Below are 21,079 nucleotides of genomic sequence, written 5' to 3' on the forward strand. Positions count from 1 at the left end.
ATCATTGCTGCGTTATGAAAGAACTAGACACGGACACGAATTATCTGTTTAGTGTGTTAACACACTATTGGTAGTTTGTTGTAACCAAGTATTGGTGCTAAACTGTGTGTTATTGGATGCTAGCATGCTAGTTAGCTATGGCGTCATAGTTAGCTAGCTGAATAAAGTAAGTTGAGTCTAGTCCTTGAAACATTGAACCGCTGTAGTTTACAACAATTCTAATTTCTAAAGTGGAAGTTGGGAGAGTTTTATTCGGGTGGTTCAGTGAAACAATTATAGTTTCTGAGGTGGAAGTTGGGAGAGTTATATATATTTTTTTTGGTGAGGGAGGCCTTGCTCTCTCCTTTCCCAGATGTTTAGTTCATTTAATTCCGATCTCCTCTGCATTATTGTAGCCATCTGCTACAGCCTGTCAACTATGCCTCTGCCTATCCCTGTTCTCTCCTCTCCGCACAGGCTACACAAACGCCTCACACCGCGTGGCTGCTGCCTCTCTAACCTGGTGGTCCCTGCACGCACCACACACCTGGAGTTCCAGGTCTCAGGCAGCCTCTGGAACTGCCGTTCTGCTGCCAACAAGGCTGACTTCATCCCAGCCTATGCTACCCTCCAGTCCCTCGACTTCCTGGCGCTGACGGAAACATGGATTACCACTGAAAACACTGCTACTCCTACTGCTCTCTCCTCGTCTGACCATGTGTTCTCGCATACCCCGAGAGCATCTGGTCAGAGGGGTGGTGGCACAGGAATCCTCATCTCTCCCAAGTGGTCATTCTCAATTTTTCCCCTAACCCATCTGTCTATCTCCTCATTTGAATTCCACGCTGTCACAGTCACTAGCCCATTTAAGCTTAATATCCTTGTCATCTATCGCCCTCCAGGTTCCCTTGGAGAGTTCATCAATGAGCTTGACGCCTTGGTAAGTTCCTTTCCTGAGGATGGCTCACCCTTCACAGTTTTGGGGGATTTCAACCTCCCTACGTCTACATTTGACTCATTTCTCTCTGCCTCCTTCTTTCCACTCCTCTCCTCTTTTGACCTCACCCTCTCACCGTCCCCCCCCTACTCACAAGGCAGGCAATACGCTTGACTTCATCTTTACTAGATGTTGCTCTTCTACTAATCTCACTGCAACTCCCCTCCATGTCTCCGACCACTACTTTGTATCCTTTTCTCTCTCGCTCTCCTCCAACACTACTCACTCTGCCCCTACACAGATGGTAACGCGCCGCCGCAACCTTCGCTCTCTCTCTCCCACTACTCTCTCCTCTTCCATCCTATCATCTCTTCCCTCTGCTCAATCCTTCTCCCTCCAATCTCCTGATTCTGCCTCCTCAACCCTCCTCTCCTCCCTTTCTGCATCCTTTGACTCCCTGTGTCCCCTATCCTCCCGGCCGGCTCGGTCCTCCCCTCCAGCTCCGTGGCTTGACGACTCATTGCGAGCTCACAGAACAGAGCTCCGGGCAGCTGAGCGGAAATGGAAGAAAACTAAACTCCCTGCCGACCTGGCATCTTTTCACTCCCTCCTCTCTACATTTTCTTCATCTGTTTCTGCTGCTAAGGGCACTTTCTACCACTCTAAATTCCAAGCATCTGCCTCTAACCCTAGGAAGCTCTTTGCCACATTCTCCTCACTGCTGAATCCTCCCCCCCACCCCCCCCCCCCTCCTCCCTCTCTGTGGATGACTTCGTCAACCACTTTGAAAAGAAGGTTGACGACATCCGATCCTCGTTTGTTAAGTCTAATGACACTGCTGGTCCTGCTCACACTGCCCTACCCTATGCTTTGACTTCTTTCTCCCCTCTCTCTCCAGATAAAATCTTGCGACTAGTGACTGCAGGCCGCCCAACAACCTGCCCGCTTGACCCCATCCCCTCCTCTCTTCTCCAGACCATCTCCGGTGACCTTCTCCCCTACCTCACCTCGCTGATCAACTCATCCTTGACCGCTGGCTATGTCCCTTCCGTCTTCAAGAGAGCGAGAGTTGCACCCCTTCTCAAAAAACCAACACTCGATCCCACTGATGTCAACAACTACAGACCAGTATCCCTTCTTTCTTTTCTTTCCAAAACTATTGAGCGTGCCGTCTTTAGCCAACTCTCTTGCTATCTCTCTCAGAATGACCTTCTTGATCCAAACCAGTCAGGTTTCAGGACTGGTCATTCAACTGAGACTGCTCTTCTCTGTGTCACGGAGGCTCTCCGCACTGCTAAAGCTAACTCTCTCTCCTCTGCTCTTGTCCTTCTAGACCTGTCTGCTGCCTTTGATACTGTGAACCATCAGATCCTCCTCTCCACCCTCTCCGAGCTGGGCATCTCCGGCGCGGCTCACTCCTGGATTGCGTCCTACCTGACCGGTCGCTCCTACCAAGTGGCGTGGCGAGAAGCTGTCTCCGCACCACGTGCTCTCACCACTGGTGTCCCCCAGGGCTCAGTTCTAGGCCCTCTCCTTTTCTCCCTATACACCAAGTCACTTGGCTCTGTCATATCCTCACATGGCCTCTCCTATCATTGCTACGCTGACGATACACAACTAATCTTCTCCTTTCCCCCTTCTGATAACCAGGTGGCGAATCGCATCTCTGCATGTCTGGCAGACATATCAGTATGGATGACGGATCACCACCTCAAGCTGAACCCTGGCAAGACGGAGCTGCTCTTCCTCCCGGGGAAGGACTGCCCGTTCCATGATCTCGCCATCACGGTTGACAACTCCGTTGTGTCCTCCTCCCAGAGTGCGAAGAGCCTTGGCGTGACCCTGGACAACACCCTGTCGTTCTCCGCTAACATCAAGGCGGTGACCCGATCCTGCAGGTTCATGCTCTACAACATTCGGAGAGTACGACCCTGCCTTACACAGGAAGCGGCACATGTCCTAATCCAGGCACTTGTCATCTCCCGTCTGGATTACTGCAACTCGCTGTTGGCTGGGCTCCCTGCCTGTGCCATTAAACCCCTACAACTCATCCAGAATGCCGCAGCCCGTCTGGTGTTCAACCTTCCCAAGTTCTCTCACGTCACCCCCCTCCTCCGCACACTCCACTGGCTTCCAGTTGAAGCTCGCATCCGTTACAAGACCATGGTGCTTGCCTATGGAGCAGTGAGGGGAACGGCACCTCCGTACCTTCAGGCTCTGATCAGTCCCTACACCCAAACGAGGGCATTGCGTTCATCCACCTCTGGCCTGCTGGCTCCCCTTCCTCTGCGGAAGCATAGTTCCCGCTCAGCCCAGTCAAAACTGTTCGCCGCTGCTCTGGCACCCCAATGGTGGAACAAGCTCCCTCACGACGCCAGGACAGCGGAGTCACTCACCACCTTCCGGAGACATTTGAAACCCCACCTCTTTAAGGAATACCTGGGATAGGATAAAGTAATCCTTCTACCCCCCCCCCCCCCCCCCCAAAAAAAAATTTAAAAAAAAAAATGTTTGGAAAGTGGTTATCCCACTGGCTATAGGGTGAATGCACCAATTTGTAAGTCGCTCTGGATAAGAGCGTCTGCTAAATGACGTAAATGTGCCCTTGAGCAAGGCACTTAACCCTAATTGCTCCTGTAAGTCGCTCTGGATAAGAGCGTCTGCTAAATGACTAAAATGTAAAATGTAAAAATGTAAACTAAGGAGTGGCTCTGCAAGAAGCATCTCAAGGTCCTGGAGTGGCCTAGCCAGTCTCCAGACCTGAACCCAATAGAAAATCTTTGGAGGGAGCTGAAAGTCCGTATTGCCCAGCGACAGCCCCGAAACCTGAAGGATCTGGAGAAGGTCTGTATGGAGGAGTGGGCCAAAATCCCTGCTGCAGTGTGTGCAAACCTGGTCAAGACCTACAGGAAACGTATGAGCTCTGTAATTGCAAACAAAGGTTTCTGTACCAAATATTAAGTTCTGCTTTTCTGATGTATCAAATACTTATGTCATGCAATAAAATGCAAATGAATTACTTAAAATCATACAATGTGATTTTCTGGATTTTTGTTATAGATTCCGTCTCTCACAGTTGAAGTGTACCTATGATAAAAATTACAGACCTCTACATGCTTTGTAAGTAGGAAAACCTGCAAAATCGGCAGTGTATCAAATACTTGTTCTCCCCACTGTAGCTAGCTCTCTCTCTCTCTCTCTCTCTCTCTCTCTCTCTCTCTCTCTCTCTCTCTCTTGCTTCTCTTTAATTTTTGAAGAAATTAATTTGTTTAACTATTGTCTTTCTCTCTCTTTGAGTCAACTACTCACCACTGCAGTGCTAGCTTGCTGTATCTGATGCTTTCAGTACTAGATTTATTATATGATCCTTTTTGGTTAGACAACATGTCAGTTCATGCTGCAAGAGCTCTGATAGGTTGGAGGACGTCCTCCGGAAGTTGTCATAATTACTGTGTAAGTCTATGGAAGGGGGTGAGAAACACGAGCTTCCTAGGTTTTGTATTGAAGTCAATGTACCTAGAGGAGGACGGAAATTAGCTGTCATGGTGCTACTCTACAGAGTGGGGTTGAGGCTACTGTAGACCTTCATTGCAAAACAGTGGGTTTTAGTCAATTATTTGGTGACGTGAATATATTTAGTGTAGTTTTATCTAAAAGGGATAACTTTTTTTATGTTTCACTATTTTGATTTTTATGAAATTCACTAAGGAGGATGGTCCTCCACTAACTCATCTGAGGAGCCTCCACTGCTTCCAAGTGATATCCAACTCAACCATTTATTTTTTCTAGTGGTGAAAACATGGATGTCTCATGGTATGGTGGGGAATGCAAAATGGGTCAACTTTGAGCACCTTTATCTCTTGAATGTTTTGGCATTCAGGTCCAAATAGTCACTTTCTGAGCACTTCTACAATGAGCAAATATGTATGGAAGGTTTCGTTCAAATCAAAAGGGGTGCTGTCAAAAAATGATTGAATTCAAATGTAGTTACCCTATCGTAACAGGACCTCTTTCACCCCCTCTGCCCGGTTGACACTAATACAGATGATCATTTTCCCCATGCTTGACTATGGGGACGTCATCTACAGGTCAGAATGCAAGGGAGCCACTGAGAAGCAAGATGGGCTTTATCATTCCACCATTTTGTTCAGGGAAAATGTACACAAAGTAACACAATGGTGGGTCCACTTAGACAGTGTGGTGATAAAGTAACTGATAACAACCCTAGTTCTAGGAATTCCCACAGTATACAGCTTATAAAACATTTACTACACGAAATATGTATTGCACCTATCTCACACGGATTATGATAAACAGCACGCATTCGCATTCCGATCTATCGGCCTGTCAATGTATCCTCAAGCAATGGAAAAGTGCTGAATACTACCTGACCCTAGCCCTACCTGTACAAGTAGAATACGCTCTACCTAACACTGACCCTAACCCTACCTGACCCTAACCCTACCTGACCCTAACCCTACCTGACCCTAACCCTAACCCTACCTGGCCCTAACCCTACTTGACCCTAACCCTACCTGGCCCTAACCCTACCAGACCCTAACCCTACCAGACCCTAACCCTACTTGACCCTAACCCTACCAGACCCTAACCCTACCAGACCCTAACCCTACCTGACCCTAACCCTACCTGACCCTAACCCTACCAGATCCTAACCCTACCAGACCCTAACCCTAACCCTAATCAAAAGGGGTGCTGTCAAAAAGTGATTGAATTCAAATTGAGTTACCCTATCGTAACAGGACCTCTTTCACTCCCTCTGCCCGGTTGACACTAATACAGATGATCATCTTCCCCATGCTTGACTGTGGGGACATCATCTACAGGTCAGAATGCAAGGGAGCCACTGAGAAGCAAGATGGGCTTTATCATTCCACCATTTTGTTCAGGGAAAATGTACACAAAGTAACACAATGGCGGGTCAATTTAGACAGTGTGGTGATAATGTAACTGATAACAACCCTAGTTCTAGGAATTCCCACGGTATATAGCTTATAAAACATTTACTACATGAAATGTGTACTGCACCTATCTCACACTGATTATGATAAACAGCACGCATTCGCATTCCGATCTATCGGCCTGTCAATGTATCCTCAAGCAATGGAAAAGTGCTGAATACTACCTGACCCTAGCCCTACCTGTACAAGTAGAATACACTCTACCTAACACTGACCCTAACCCTACCTGACCCTAACCCTACCTGACCCTAACCCTAACCCTAACCCTACCAGACCCTAACCCTACCTGACCCTAACCCTACCTGACCCTAACCCTACCTGACCCTAACCCTAACCCTACCAGACCCTAACCCTACCTGACCCTAACCCTACCTGACTCTCACCCTACCTGACCCTAACCCTACTTGACCCTAACCCTACCTGACCCTAACCCTACCTGACCCTAACCCTACCTGACCCTATCCCTACTTGACTCTAACCCTACCAGACCCTAACCCTACCTGACCCTAACCCTACCAGACCCTAACCCTAACCATACCAGACCCTGACCCTTACCCTACCTGACCCTAACCCTACCAGACCCTAACCCTACCTGACCCTAACCCTACCTGACCCTAACCCTACCAGATCCTAACCCTACCTGACCCTAACCCTACTTGACCCTAACCCTACCTGACTCTAACCTACCTGACTCTAACCCAAACCCTACCAGACCCTAACCCTACCTGACTCTAACCCTACCAGACCCTAACTCTACCTGACCCTAACCCTACCTGACCCTAACCCTACTTGACCCTAACCCTACTTGACCCTAACCCTACCAGACCCTAACCCTACCAGACCCTAACCCTACCTGACTCTCACCCTACCTGACCCTGACCGTAACCCAAACCCTACCTGACTCTAACCCTACCTGACCCTAACCCTACCTGACCCTAACGCTACCTAACCCTAACCCTAACCCTACCTGACCCTAACCCTACCAGACCCTAACCTTAACCCTACCAGACCCTAACCCTACCAGACCCTAACCCTACCAGACCCTAACCCTACCAGACCCTAACCCTACCTGACCCTAACCCTACTTGACCCTAACCCTACCTAACCCTACCTGACCCTAACTCTACCAGACCCTAACCCTACCTGAATCTCACCCTACCTGACCCTAACCCAAACCCTACCTGACTCTAACCCTACCTGACCCTAACCCTACCTGACCCTAATGCTACCTAACCCTACCCCTACCTAACCCTAACCCTACCTGACCCTAACCCTACCAGACCCTAACCCTAACCCTAACCCTACCTGACCCTGACCCTAACCCTACCAGACCCTAACCCTACTTGACCCTAACCCTACCAGACCCTAACCCTACTTGACCCTAACCCTACTTGACCCTAACCCTACCTGACCCTAACCCTACCTGACTCTGACCCTACCTAACCCGAACCCTACCTGACTCTAACCCTACCTGACCCTAACCCTACCTGACCCTAACGCTACCTAACCCTAACCCTACCCCTACCTGACCCTAACCCTACCTGATCCTAAACCTAGCCCTACCTGACCATAACCCTACCTGTACAGTAGAATCAGGTCAAATTAGTTTAATAACGTTTCATGTACAGTGGGGAAAAAAAGTATTTAGTCAGCCACCAATTGTGCAAGTTCTCCCACTTAAAAAGATGAGAGAGGCCTGTAATTTTCATCATAGGTACACGTCAACTATGACAGACAAAATGAGGGAAAGAAATCCAGAAAATCACATTGTAGGATTTTTAATGAATTTATTTGCAAATTATGGTGGAAAATAAGTATTTGGTCAATAACAAAAGTTTCTCAATACTTTGTTATATACCCTTTGTTGGCAATGACACAGGTCAAACGTTTTCTGTAAGTCTTCACAAGTTTTTCACACACTGTTGCTGGTATTTTGGCCCATTCCTCCATGCAGATCTCCTCTAGAGCAGTGATGTTTTGGGGCTGTCGCTGGGCAACACAGACTTTCAACTCCCTCCAAAGATTTTCAATGGGGTTGAGATCTGGAGACTGGCTAGGCCACTCCAGGACCTTGAAATGCTTCTTACGAAGCCACTCCTTCGTTGCCCGGGCGGTGTGTTTGGGATCATTGTCATGCTGAAAGACACAGCCACGTTTCATCTTCAATGCCCTTGCTGATGGAAGGAGGTTTTCACTCAAAATCTCACGATACATGGCCCCATTCATTCTTTCCTTTACACGGATCGGTCGTCCTGGTCCCTTTGCAGAAAAACAGCCCCAAAGCATGATGTTTCCACCCCCATGCTTCACAGTAGGTATGGTGTTCTTTGGATGCAACTCAGCATTCTTTGTCCTCCAAACACGACGAGTTGAGTTTTTACCAAAAAGTTCTATTTTGGTTTCATCTGACCATATGGCATTCTCCCAATCCTCTTCTGGATCATCCAAATGCACTCTAGCAAACTTCAGACGGGCCTGGACATGTACTGGCTTAAGCAGGGGGACACATCTGGCACTGCAGGATTTGAGTCCCTGGCGGCGTAGTGTGTTACTGATGGTAGGCTTCGTTACTTTGGTCCCAGCTCTCTGCAGGTCATTCACTAGGTCCCCCCGTGTGGTTCTGGGATTTTTGCTCACCGTTCTTGTGATCATTTTGACCCCACAGGGTGAGATCTTGCGTGGAGCCCCAGATCGAGGGAGATTATCAGTGGTCTTGTATGTCTTCCATTTCCTAATAATTGCTCCCACAGTTGATTTCTTCAAACCAAGCTGCTTACCTATTGCAGATTCAGTCTTCCCAGCCTGGTGCAGGTCTACAATTTTGTTTCTGGTGTCCTTTGACAGCTCTTTGGTCTTGGCCATAGTGGAGTTTGGAGTGTGACTGTTTGAGGTTGTGGACAGGTGTCTTTTATACTGATAACAAGTTCAAACAGGTGCCATTAATACAGGTAACGAGTGGAGGACAGAGGAGCCTCTTAAAGAAGAAGTTACAGGTCTGTGAGAGCCAGAAATCTTGCTTGTTTGTAGGTGACCAAATACTTATTTTCCACCATAATTTGCTAATATATTCATAAAAAATCCTACAATGTGATTTTCTGGAAAATAAATTCTCAATTTGTCTGTCATAGTTGACATGTACCTATGATGAAAATTACAGGCCTCTCTCATCTTTTTAAGTGGGAGAACTTGCACAATTGGTGGCTGACTAAATACTTTTTTCCCCACTGTATACAGAATAGTAGAGACCAATATAAAGTATATTTGTTTCATTGTTCTCTATTATTCTGTATACATCTGTGGGGATCTATTTTCTTACAACTAGATGTGATGCCTAGCTTAGAAAGAATACATTAATGATTAAACATAATAGGTTTGTGCTGTACTGATATAGATTGTTTAACATAACAAGCTGTGATTAATGTGGGGAACTGTTAGGGGGTAGGCTGAGACAGACTTGTGACTCACATACACACACACTGCCTCTTTGTTAAACCGCTCAAGGACATGTGTTCTGCTACAGTGGAGAGGAACAGACTATGTCTGAGGTTGCTGACTCGAGACAAGTTGTGGAGATAACAACTAATGCCTGGCAACAGTGAAGTGCCAAGGGGCTGGGACCAGCCTGTGTGCCATCGATAGGCTGGGTAAGTTTAAACCATGCCCAGCCTCTATCCTGACAGGCCCAGCCGGGAGCGGGAACTATCTCTGTCAGAGTATTTAAAGAAGAACTTATAACAAAAGCTCAGTTCTCTGACTGCCCTGCATGGTTTTTCAGTGGGCCCGTATATACGAACATCATATTTACCATTCAAGTGTTTGCATTAATTAAAATACTAGTCTATTTTAGAAGCCGTGTATTGACCTCTTTTTGTTCCTATACCAGATTTGAATTGACGCAATTTAACAATTGGTGACCGCCGACGTGATCTGGTAGAGGGACTTCGCTGGGTATTGTCCGGCCGATTGGACATCGCTGTCGTTGGACGGTGTGTTTCACAAAGAGTCCAGACAACTAAAAACAGGTAAGCAGACACCTATTGTTATATAACTAAAGTTCTGCACATTGGCTTTATCCAAATTAATTTTGTGAAACACCTGTTTGATGTAAGAACTAAATTATGAATTATTATATTAACTACGAGGGTACGACTAGGTTCGAAGATACAGGGAATAATTGAATTAGTAATTGCTATCGGCAAGGTCCGTAACTACGAGGGTACGGCTAGGTTCGAAGAATTACACCGGCAAGGTCCGTAACTACGAGGGTACGGCTAGGTTCGGGAAATTTTAGATAAATACTAGCGACTGGCAAGGTCCGTAACTACGAGGGTACGGCTAGGTTCAGCAGAGTATTTTTTAGATAGGGAGGAGGATAGGAGGCGAGGTTGAATTTGACAATATAAAGGTAAAGATAATGAATAGTCAATATAACTAAATTGAAATGTATTGAACTGATATAATTAAACTGTAACGTTGGTGTTTGAAATAACATAATACTGGTTTTAAAGAAGAAATTAAGTTGAAATTTGATATATTATTCAACTTAACGTTGGATGTTCAACACAACATGATATTGGCTTGATGTGATTAAGTTCCCAAATATAAATGTTTTATGTTTGACGCCACATTAATTTAACGTTTGATGTTTGACCCTACAAAATACTGGTTAAATAATTAGACTGAAATAATTTGGTTTATCGTTGAAATATAAATATGCACCGACTTTAACTAATTAGGTGGGAATAATTTGATTTAAATAAATAGACTAACATACTTTAAATAACGGACGAATATTACGTTAAAACGTAAAACGGACAAAACCTGTTCGGAGTGGAAACAGGAGGGAGAACCGCGTAGGGGTACATTTAAAGAAGCAGTGAGAGAGAGAGCGAGAGAGAGTAGGAGCGGGCCAGTACCCACTGATAGCCTTACCTAATCTATTGGCGGGGAATGAAAGAGGCCCCAGCAACCTTAGAATGAGGTGAGAGCCAGTGCGGTTTTCATTTGGTGACGTCACTTGCTCTATGAACTGGAAGTATATACTTTGAAAGGATCGCGGAATGTGTGGGGTGACTGGCAATGTATGTAGAGGGTCCCTGGTTCGAACCCAGGTAGGGACAGTGGGTAAAACTTTCGCATTGGGGCTATAGACCTAGATTACTACGTGGATTGAGAAATGTGAAAGGTTGAATTAGATAGCTTAAGTAGAAGTATTCTAGAAAGGTCTATGAAAATATGTTACAAGGTCCCCGCACCTCCCCCGTTGTGTAGGAAGGAGCAAGGGGAGGGGTGAGAGATAGTTCAAATGATAGGAATATCATTAAATGTATGCTTATCAACGATAGCAAGTATTTGTTTTATTAATTAGGGCCTAATCAGAGAGAACAGTTAAAGAAATTGAATAGCGAACTGAAATGGCGATAGAGCTGTGAAAATTGAGTTGAGGACAAAGGAGAATAATTTATGGCTCTGGTTAGCGGAAAAAAAATAGAGACAGTCCAGCGAGTTAGATTGAGCTGTAAGATTTCAAGTAGAGGTCTAAATACTTGACTGGAAGGCAGTGCTTTGATACATTCTAATTGTTATTACTTTATTCAATAGGTTGCTTAACACCAGTGGTGTATGCAAATAGTTGGTGAATTCTAGAACGATAATTTATTTTCGTTACGGGGACCAGGGGATGCAAGTAGCTTTAGCTATTATGCTGAGGGAATAGCACCAACCTATAGTGGGTTCTAGATTTGTTAAATAAACAAACTTATATTTTAAACTAAAGTAAGGCAATAGGCTACAATTATAACATTATCAGAAAAAGGCACAATTTAATGTGAAATAGTTATTACAATTATTATTAATAGTTATTACAGTTATTATCATTGATCCAGTAATGATAGAAGGATAGTAGAGGAAAGGCAAGGGATTAAATCTCATTTAGGGAAAGAAGAAGAGTATGAAGATATATTAGGGAGAAAATACCATTAACTGAGGGATATAAAACGTTTAGCTGAAAAAGACAACAGGAATAATTTACCTTACACCCTAATATAGACATTAGACCACACCAGAAGTAGAGATGGCAGGATCACCAGTAGCAATCATGAAGAGAAGGTTCCCAGAAAATAGTGAAGATATTGGTAGTATCGCTAAAAAATGAGAAAAAGGACCAGAAAGATAGTAACTAAATGGCCAAAGGAGGGAACATTTGATGTAACCGTGATTGTATTGGCAAAAAAATGAAATATGACATTTACAGGGGGGACAGGAACAATAGAAGGGGAGACAGATTTTCCTAGGGGGTTGATCAAATAATTGATAATGGATAATTTGAGATGAGATCACATGTAGCAGATTTAGGGTAATCAATTAAATAATCATTGTATACTCGAGGAATTTTGAGTGGTTTTATGGATTAGTTATGAGGAATTAGATTGATACAAACAATTATTGATGTGTTAGGACTGGGGATATCTGTATCATGTTTTGTGTGTACTACCATCTTTAGATTACTGATGGTAATTGAAGGTTAACAAAATGTATAACCAGGAGAAAGAGATTAGTTTATCTCATTGGAATGTTGCCCAGGGCTAGGGGGAGCAGTAGTGAAGTTAGGCAGTATTTAAAAATAAGGGATGGCAATTGGATGATAAATTACCAATATTACCTAAGTGATTGTTTAGGTAGGTGGTAATATTGACACATGAGCAAAACATGTGTCAAAAGGGGGATGGTAGGAGATGGTAGGATTAAATAATAATTATATACGAAGGAGAGGACAAAATACTTACAGTCTAGAAAGAGAATGCAGTCAGAAATAGAAATTGAGAGCTGAACACGTGTGAAGATAGTTTATTAACCACACCCGTATGTCAGAGGTTTTGTGCCCCACAGGTGAACTAAAGGAGAAGGTGACCCACTCTATCTAACCAGGTGACTGGTGAGCATCCAGTCCCTAAAGAAGAAAAACTGGAAGCAGGCCTGTTGGGAAGGGCCCTATCAGGTTATATTGGTCACTGCCTTTGCCATTAGAATAGCAGAAAGAGCAACCTGGGTCCACGTTACCCACTGCAAAAAGGTAAGAACACATACAAGCACCACTGAACACATGCAGAGTTAGAGAGAAGAACTGGACCAATAGCGTCTGGGGATCACCTCTGTTAACGAAAATCTCCTACCCCGACCTATCATCACTGTAGTGTGTTCTCAGGGTGTGAGTATGGGGTAGTACCAAGCAGAAAGACTGAGGACAGGAGAGGGTTGGCGGTTTTTGGGAATATGGATAACTTGAGTTGCATCATAGTCTCGGCAATGGTCTTGATATGTCAAGATCCACCACCAGTTGTGCTATGCCCTTACCATTGTTAAGAAGTAAAAGAGAAGAGAAGCGACCCGACATACTGACCGTCAAGGACGAGTGGCCTACAAAATGGGAGTCAGAGAAGGGCAGACTGTCAGATTCAAAATAAGGGTTAGGGACGTAGCCACGGGTGGGGTACATGTCAATAAGCAGTTTGGGATTATAAAATCCCATTATATTCGTGTTCGGCCCCCACGGCGGATTGTTCCTAGACTCAAGTGTTTAAATACACTTGGGGATGGGGATATGAGACCGGGCGGGACTGAACATCCAGATGGGGGGTAAAGAGAAACAAAGACATCACCAATTATCAATTGGAGTTAGTAGTAATGTGACGGACTTAAGTTCGGAAGCACAGGAGATAATTTTTTACCTTACAGCCCCTGTAACCGATGTGTGGTGGGCGTGTGCCAGTAAAGGCAGTGTAAGGCAGAGAATTCCAAAAGGGTGGCTAGATACGTGCGTCCTGGTTCTACCGGTTCAACTAGTTAGAATTAGTCACCAGGAACCAAGGATTAAACAGATGTAGGAGGAGTTTTAACAAGAAGGAGAATAGCCCTATTTAGATGGATGCGATTGGGATACCAAGGGGGGTATCGGATGGATACCGAGCTATGAAACAATTAGGGGAAGGGTTTACTACCACGTTCTTTTGGTGGGTGACAAACAAAATTGTGGATTGGATTAATTTTATCTATTACGACCAACAACGATTTATTGGCTGGACTAGGGATGCAACAGAAGGGATCTTTGAACAATTATCCGCCATCTCACTCTTATGACTTAGTAAAAAGAGGTTGGCTCTAGATCAGGCAGAAAGGGGTGGTGTCTATAGAATGGTAAGCCATTGTTGTACGTTTATCCCTAACAATACCAGTCCTGACGAGAGTATCTCTAAAGCCCTAGTTGGTTTAGATAAACTATCAGCTGAAATGAAGAGCATGGCTGGAGTGGAGGAAACCGGACTGTTCTCCTGGTTGAATGATTGGTTTGGTAAGTACTCTGTTATGGTGGTTACTGGATTTCTGACCCTAGTAGTTGTGTTTCTAATATTAATGTGCTGTGCTGCCTGTGTAATTCCTTGTTTGAGAAAGTCTGTTACAGATGTCGTGCATACGGCGGGTATGATGCCCCTCCTAGGGGCTCAAGAAGGAGATGCAGACACTGAGTCTAGCTTTCGGAAGAAACTGGGGTTGACAAAGGATGACCCTTGGTTTGCTATTGGTGAGGTGGTGGAGTGACACCCTAGAGGGTGTCTAAAGGGGGCCAAAATGTACTTCCCTGTTTATGTTTTATGCTTTATTAATCAAGTTAACCATTGTGAATGTTTGTCTTTCCTTATGTGAAGGTTTGAAGTTCCTGGGTGGCTGGTAGCCAACCTGGGTGGCTCTATCCTGACAGGCCCAGCCGGGATTGGGAACTATCTCTGTCAGAGTATTTAAAGAAGAACTTATAACAAAAGCTCAGTTCTCTGACTGCCCTGCGTGGTTTTTCAGTGGGCCCGTACAGTGGGGAGAACAAGTATTTGATACACTGCCGATTTTGCAGGTTTTCCTACTTACAAAGCATGTAGAGGTCTGTAATTTCTATCATAGGTACACTTCAACTGTGAGAGACGGAATCTAAAACAAATATCCAGAAAATCACATTGTATGATTTTTAAGTAATTAATTTGCATTTTATTGCATGACATAAGTATTTGATCACCTACCAACCAGTAAGAATTCCGGCTCTCACAGACCTGTTAGTTTTTCTTTAAGAAGCCTTCCTGTTCTCCACTCATTACCTGTATTAACTGCACCTGTTTGAACTCGTTACCTGTATAAAAGACACCTGTCCACACACTCAATCAAACAGACTCCAACCTCTCCACAATGGCCAAGACCAGAGAGCTGTTTAAGGACATCAGGGATAAAATTGTAGACCTGCACAAGGCTGGGATGGGCTACAGGACAATTGGCAAGCATTTGAAACCCCACCTCTTTAAGGAATACCTGGGATAGGATAATGTAATCCTTCTACCCCCCCCCTCAAAAAAACAAACAAAAAAAACATTGTAAAGTGGTTATCCCACTGGCTATAAGGTGAATGCACCTATTTGTAAGTCGCTCTGGATAAGAGCGTCTGCTAAATGACGTAAATGTAAATGTAAATGTAAGCAGCTTGGTGAGAAGGCAACAACTGTTGGCGCAATTATTAGAAAATGTTCAAGATGACGGTCAATCACCCTCGGTCTGGGGCTCCATGCAAAATCTCACCTCGTGGGGCATCAATGATCATGAGGATGGTGAGGGATCAGCCCAGAACTACACGGCAGGACCTGGTCAATGACCTGAAGAGAGCTGGGACCACAGTCTCAAAGAAAACCATTAGTAACACACTACGCCGTCATGGATTAAAATCCTGCAGCGCACGCAAGGTCCCCCTGCTCAAGCCAGCGCATGTCCAGGCCCGTCTGAAGTTTGCCAATGACCATCTGGATAATCCAGAGGAGGAATGGAAGAAGGTCATGTGGTCTGATGAGACAAAAATAGAGCTTTTTGGTCTAAACTCCACTCGCCGTGTTTGGAGGAAGAAGAAGGATAAGTACAACCCCATGAACACCATCCCAACCGTGAAGCATGAAGGTGGAAACATCATTCTTTGGGGATGCTTTTCTGCAAAGGGGACAGGACGACTGCACCGTATTGAGGGGAGGATGGATGGGGCCATGTATCGCGAGATCTTGGCCAACAACCTCCTTCCCTCAGTAAGAGCATTGAAGATGGGTCGTGGCTGGATCTTCCAGCATGACAACGACCCGAAACACACAGCCAGGGCAACTAAGGAGTGGCTCCGCAAGAAGCATCTCAAGGTCCTGGAGTGGCCTAGCCAGTCTCCAGACCTGAACCCAATAGAAAATCTTTGGAGGGAGCTGAAAGTCCATATTGCCCAGCGACAGCCCCGAAACCTGAAGGATCTGGAGAAGTTCTGTATGGAGGAGTGGGCCAAAATCCCTGCTGCAGTGTGTGCAAACCTGGTCAAGACCTACAGGAAACTTATGATCTCTGTAATTGCAAACAAAGGTTTCTGTACCAAATATTAAGTTCTGCTTTTCTGATGTATCAAATACTTATGTCATGCAATAAAATGCAAATTAATTACTTAAAAATCATACAATGTGATTTTCTGGATTTTTTAGACCTCTACATGCTTTGTAAGTAGGAAAACCTGCAAAATCGGCAGTGTATCAAATACTTGTTCTCCCCACTGTATATACGAACATCATATTTACCATTCAAGTGTTTGCATTAATTAAAATACTAGTATATCTTAAAAGACGTGTGTTCACCTCTTTTTGTTCCTATACCAGATTTGAATTGACGCAACTTGACACATCTGTGACCCCTCAGTTCCTATAAGATTTAGATTGTGACCTCTCAGTTCCTATAATATTTAGACTGTGACTCCTCAGTTCCTAGAAGATTTAGACTGTGACCCCTCAGTTCCTAGAAGATTTAGACTGTGACCCCTCAGTTCCTTGAATATTTAGCTGTGACCCCTCAGTTCCTAGAAGATTTACACTGTGACCCCTCAGTTCCTTGAATATTTAGACTGAGACCCCTCAGTTCCTAGAAGATTTAGACTGAGACCCCTCAGTTCCTAGGAGATTTAGACTGAGACCCCTCAGTTCCTAGAAGATTTAGACTTTTCAGACGACCTTTGTCTAATGTCCCAGACAAGACTACACATGCAAAACAAGACACTAAAATGGGCAGACTAGAGACAAGGCTGCAAAAACATTCAGGAGACCCAGGTTGAACCCTTGTCGGTAACACTAGTACAGTGAGAAGGTTGTGCAGGTGATGGTGTTAATCCATTGGCTCCCCAATCTAATGCAGAGGCTTTAGCTCAGAAGGCTAAGTAACACAGTAATGTGGTGGTCAGGAGTCCTGGGTTTGAACCCTGGATTGTCTCATCAGGGCAGGAAGAAAGTCAGGCAAGTGAGGAGTTGGTGAATTATATGGTTCTTCTAGCTAATGCCTAGGTTTTAGCTCAGTGGGCTAAGACTGTTTTATGGTGCGCAGAAGACCTGGGTTCGAATCTTGATCGGTCGCACAGTCGGGTGGAAATCAGGATCAGGCAGGTGGGGTGTTAATCCGCTGGCGTTCCGAGCGAATGCCTTTAACTCATTGGGCTAAAACTGTTGCGTCACGTACGAGACCCCGGTCGGTCACACAAGAAATCAAGGTCAGGCTGGTGAGAAGGTGCTAATCCTGGCTCTGGTTGGGACGAGCATGGCAGGCACACAGCTTCTCCGTTGTCTGTGAAAATTTTGCTGGTTTATCCATCAATAAGTGCGATGCTAGCTTCACCTGCAGCCCATCAAAAATTGATCAAGCCTATTGGAGGACTAATGCTATATAGGGATACCACGACTGAGGTCAAATCCTCTCTGTTAAAGCATTTAAGTTGGAAAGTCAACTGAAATCAACTCAATTATTTGGTTTGACATTGCTTAAATGTCATTTAGCTATTTTTTTAAAACAATACACGGTTGCCCCTATCACTTCCATTGATTGTTAGCTAGCTAGCTGTAGCTAAAGTTAGCATATGGTTCTAGTGGCTTTTTAGAGAAAACTGGAAAATGACAGACTTAGATTTTTATATCAGGTAAGTCCATTTGAATTCAAACACCTTTTGACAGCATCCCTTTTGATTTAAACAATATTTTCCATACATGTTTTCCAATGGAAGAAGTAGTCAGAAAGTGACTTTTTGGACATGAATGCCAAAACATTCAGGAGTTAAAGGTGCTCAAAGTTGACTAATTTTCCATATCCCACCATACCATGAGACATCCACGTCTTCGTCACTGGAAAAGATAAACGGCTGAGTTGTATATCATATGAAAGCTTACAAACAGGCTTGTCAAACTGTTTTATAATTTCTTTAAATTATTATTATTATTATTTTATTTTTTATTCTGTCATTTTTTAATCTTTAATGTCAATTATCTAAACACATGTACATTTCAGTTTTTAAAAATATATTAGCATACGTTGTATCTTAGACCCTACTTTACATAATCTGAGGTTTTTGTGTTGTGTCCACCATCGGTTGGAAACAGCATGCTTTAAGGTTTAAAAAATATTTTTTTTCAAGAAATTATCAAATAGTTTGACAACCTTGTTTGTAAGATTTAAAATTATAACAATCTCAACCGTTTATCTTTTCCATTCTATTGCTAATTGTCTACTATCTATGCTGACTGTTTTTACTAAATGCTGTGCTGTAGCCATGTGTTTCTGCCCGCTGTGTTGTTGTGATATCTGTTCTCCTAGTGCTATAACTGTTCTGTATTGACTGTGTTTGTCACATGTCCCTCTCCTTCTGTGTTGTCACATGTCCGTGTCCTTCTAAGTTGTCATGTCTGTCTTGTCCTGTGATTTCAATGTTTTTTTTGTTAATTGATTTATTGCACCGCACTTCCCAGTCTTCACTGGCCAGGCTGTCATTGTAAATAAGAATTTGTTTGTAGCCCTTTACAGGTAGATTTGAACTCTATAGGGCCTATATTGTAACGCAGTGGCTGTATACATGTGCACTTCACATTTCCATATCATAAAACTCATGTAATATAACACCATGTCAACGTTTCTGGACACTATGTTTGATGTACAGTTACAAGATGACATGGCGTCATACCCTGGGTTTGTTCTGAACAGAATGAGAAAATGTTTGTTGTATTGTGACAAAGATTTGCTGTGGACCATGCATCTGAATGCACTCATGACTCCATTCTATGCGCAACAAAATGATGAACTGCTTCTCTGAATTGCCTTGTGAAAGCCTTAACACTGTAATATCATATTTTATAATTTATCTACTCATGTTGGCAATAGAACATAAAAAAAACACCTTATACTGTAGTTGAAGACTTCTTTGAGTCATAAAAGTGCATTGAAATTACTTAGGAACTGTGCACACTTTGGAGAGGTGTGTGGCCACTTGGAAAGACCAGTTAGACCTCTCACTCATTTTTTGCTTGCACCTACCCCAAATGTTCCAATAATATTCTTATCATGTTACTGAATGTATTCAGAGTATGTTCTGATTTCGTTATCAACAAATGCAGCGAAAAGTGCTGTAAATGTAAAAATAAATCACATAAAATCAACAGTGGATTCAGTCTTGTGTCAGGTGAACTGTTGTGTCCTCACCTTTTAGTCTAATAATAGTCCCATAATCTCCAAACTGTTCCCTTTTAATTGCTACCATGATTATGCATTTCCATATTTCCTCTGATGGAAAATTTAGCCCTATCCATATAGGCCAATGCCCACGAGTGTAAGGGGTTTTAACTGACCTGGGTTAAATAAATAAAAATATACATTTAAAAAAACCATGGATTAAAGTTTCTCCTGGCCCATAGACTACTTTCAGGGTGAGGAACCATCTAACATCAAGTTGTAAAATCCAGAATTTCCCCTTTAAGATCAGGAATAGGGTTAGTGAACCACCATCTGGAACCATTCCACATCTGACAGCTGTTTATACACTGACTTTAAATAAAGAGGAACTTCCTGTTTAATATTTAAACCTCTGATAGGATCAATTGAAGTACAATCTGGCGGTAAACAATATTTCACCTTTTATGTAATACCTGTAAAAAAAAAAAATCACAAAAAAATCCCCCTTTCCCGGGAATAGAACTGAAATACCAATCACCTTGTGATATGTTATCAATGATTTATGGAATAAATTAGAACTCAAATTTGCCCCTCCCCCTAAACAAATATTAGTCAAGTTAAGTAATCTGCACTATCCCTACTCAGTTGGCATTCTGCCAGACAGCTCTAATGCTGCGTGACTGAAGGAATTCAGCATGACATCACCAGTCCAGGTATGCACGCCACGGTAGTACGCTCCTGAATCAAGTGCAGCCCGACCGGCCCGGGCCTCCCCTGAAACAAGACACTGGTTAGTTTAGTGGTGTTGACAAGCCGATGGTCGTATTACAGGCCGACTGTAGTGTAGAGGTGTAGGCCCTAGTGGAGGCTGAGGTGCCCCCCTGGGGTCATGGTAGGCTGATGGTAGGGGAATGGAAAGCATGGAGCATGACTATTGACTATGACTATTTGGTCAAATAGCCCTTACACAGCCTGGAGGTGTGTTGGGTCATTGTCCTGTTGAAAAACAAATGATAGTCCCACTGGGCGGCAGGTAGCTTAGTGGTTAAGAGCGTTGTGCCAGTAACCGAAAGGTCGCTGGTTCTAATCCCCGAGCCAATTAGGTGAAAAATCTGTCGATGTGCCCTTGAGCAAGGCACTTAACCCTAATTGCTCCTGTAAGTCGCTCTGGATAAGAGCGTCTGCTAAATGACTAAAATGTAAATGTAAAATGATGACTACTATGCCAGAGAAATCCTCTAAATGTAATGAGAGCAGGTCCAAACAGTGGCATTGTTCATCTCATAACTTGTGTATCTGCCATCTGTTGGGTGTCGTTGAGAACTAGTTTACTGTGTTGTTGTTGCTGTTGTTGTTGTTGTTGTTGTTGTGGAGATTTACCAGTGCTAAAGGGTAGTGTGATGTAAGGTTATACATGATTTACGAAGACTCGATGAACAGCCCATCAGCTCAGTGCTGAAAATATGATAAAAAGATAATGGACTTTCTCACAAGGTCCCTGGTATGTTTAGGAGTATCTGGAGGTAAGCCAGAAGAGTGGGTTATCCTTCTCCTGGTTCATATTACTCACAGATAATGCTTACTGAATGCCTTTGGAACAGAACAGCATGACTTGTTGTAACAACATCATCACCTCTGTCTTGGCACGGGTCTTCGT

The 21,079-nt window shown here is 43.9% G+C and overlaps 2 protein-coding genes across 4 annotated transcripts in view; one reads left to right on the plus strand and one right to left on the minus strand.

Annotated features, from left to right (window-relative positions):
* The window catches only part of LOC311103358 (proton channel OTOP2-like), a gene marked incomplete at both ends in the record, with an annotated part of 51,522 nt that extends 30,473 nt beyond the window's left edge, over window positions 1–21,049 (minus strand). The window contains one exon of the mRNA XM_084144915.1: window positions 21,006–21,049. Coding sequence (XP_084001041.1) covers window positions 21,006–21,049 — 44 coding nt within the window. The remainder of the gene's footprint in view (window positions 1–21,005) is intronic.
* Window positions 1–21,079, plus strand: part of LOC311103359 (pre-mRNA splicing regulator USH1G-like) — a gene marked incomplete at both ends in the record, with an annotated part of 45,897 nt that overhangs the window by 21,932 nt on the left and 2,886 nt on the right. The gene's annotated exons all lie outside the window — the stretch shown is intronic.

Source organism: Coregonus lavaretus, assembly GCF_964263955.1.
Source record: "Coregonus lavaretus genome assembly, chromosome: 28".
NCBI lineage: Eukaryota > Metazoa > Chordata > Actinopteri > Salmoniformes > Salmonidae > Coregonus > Coregonus lavaretus.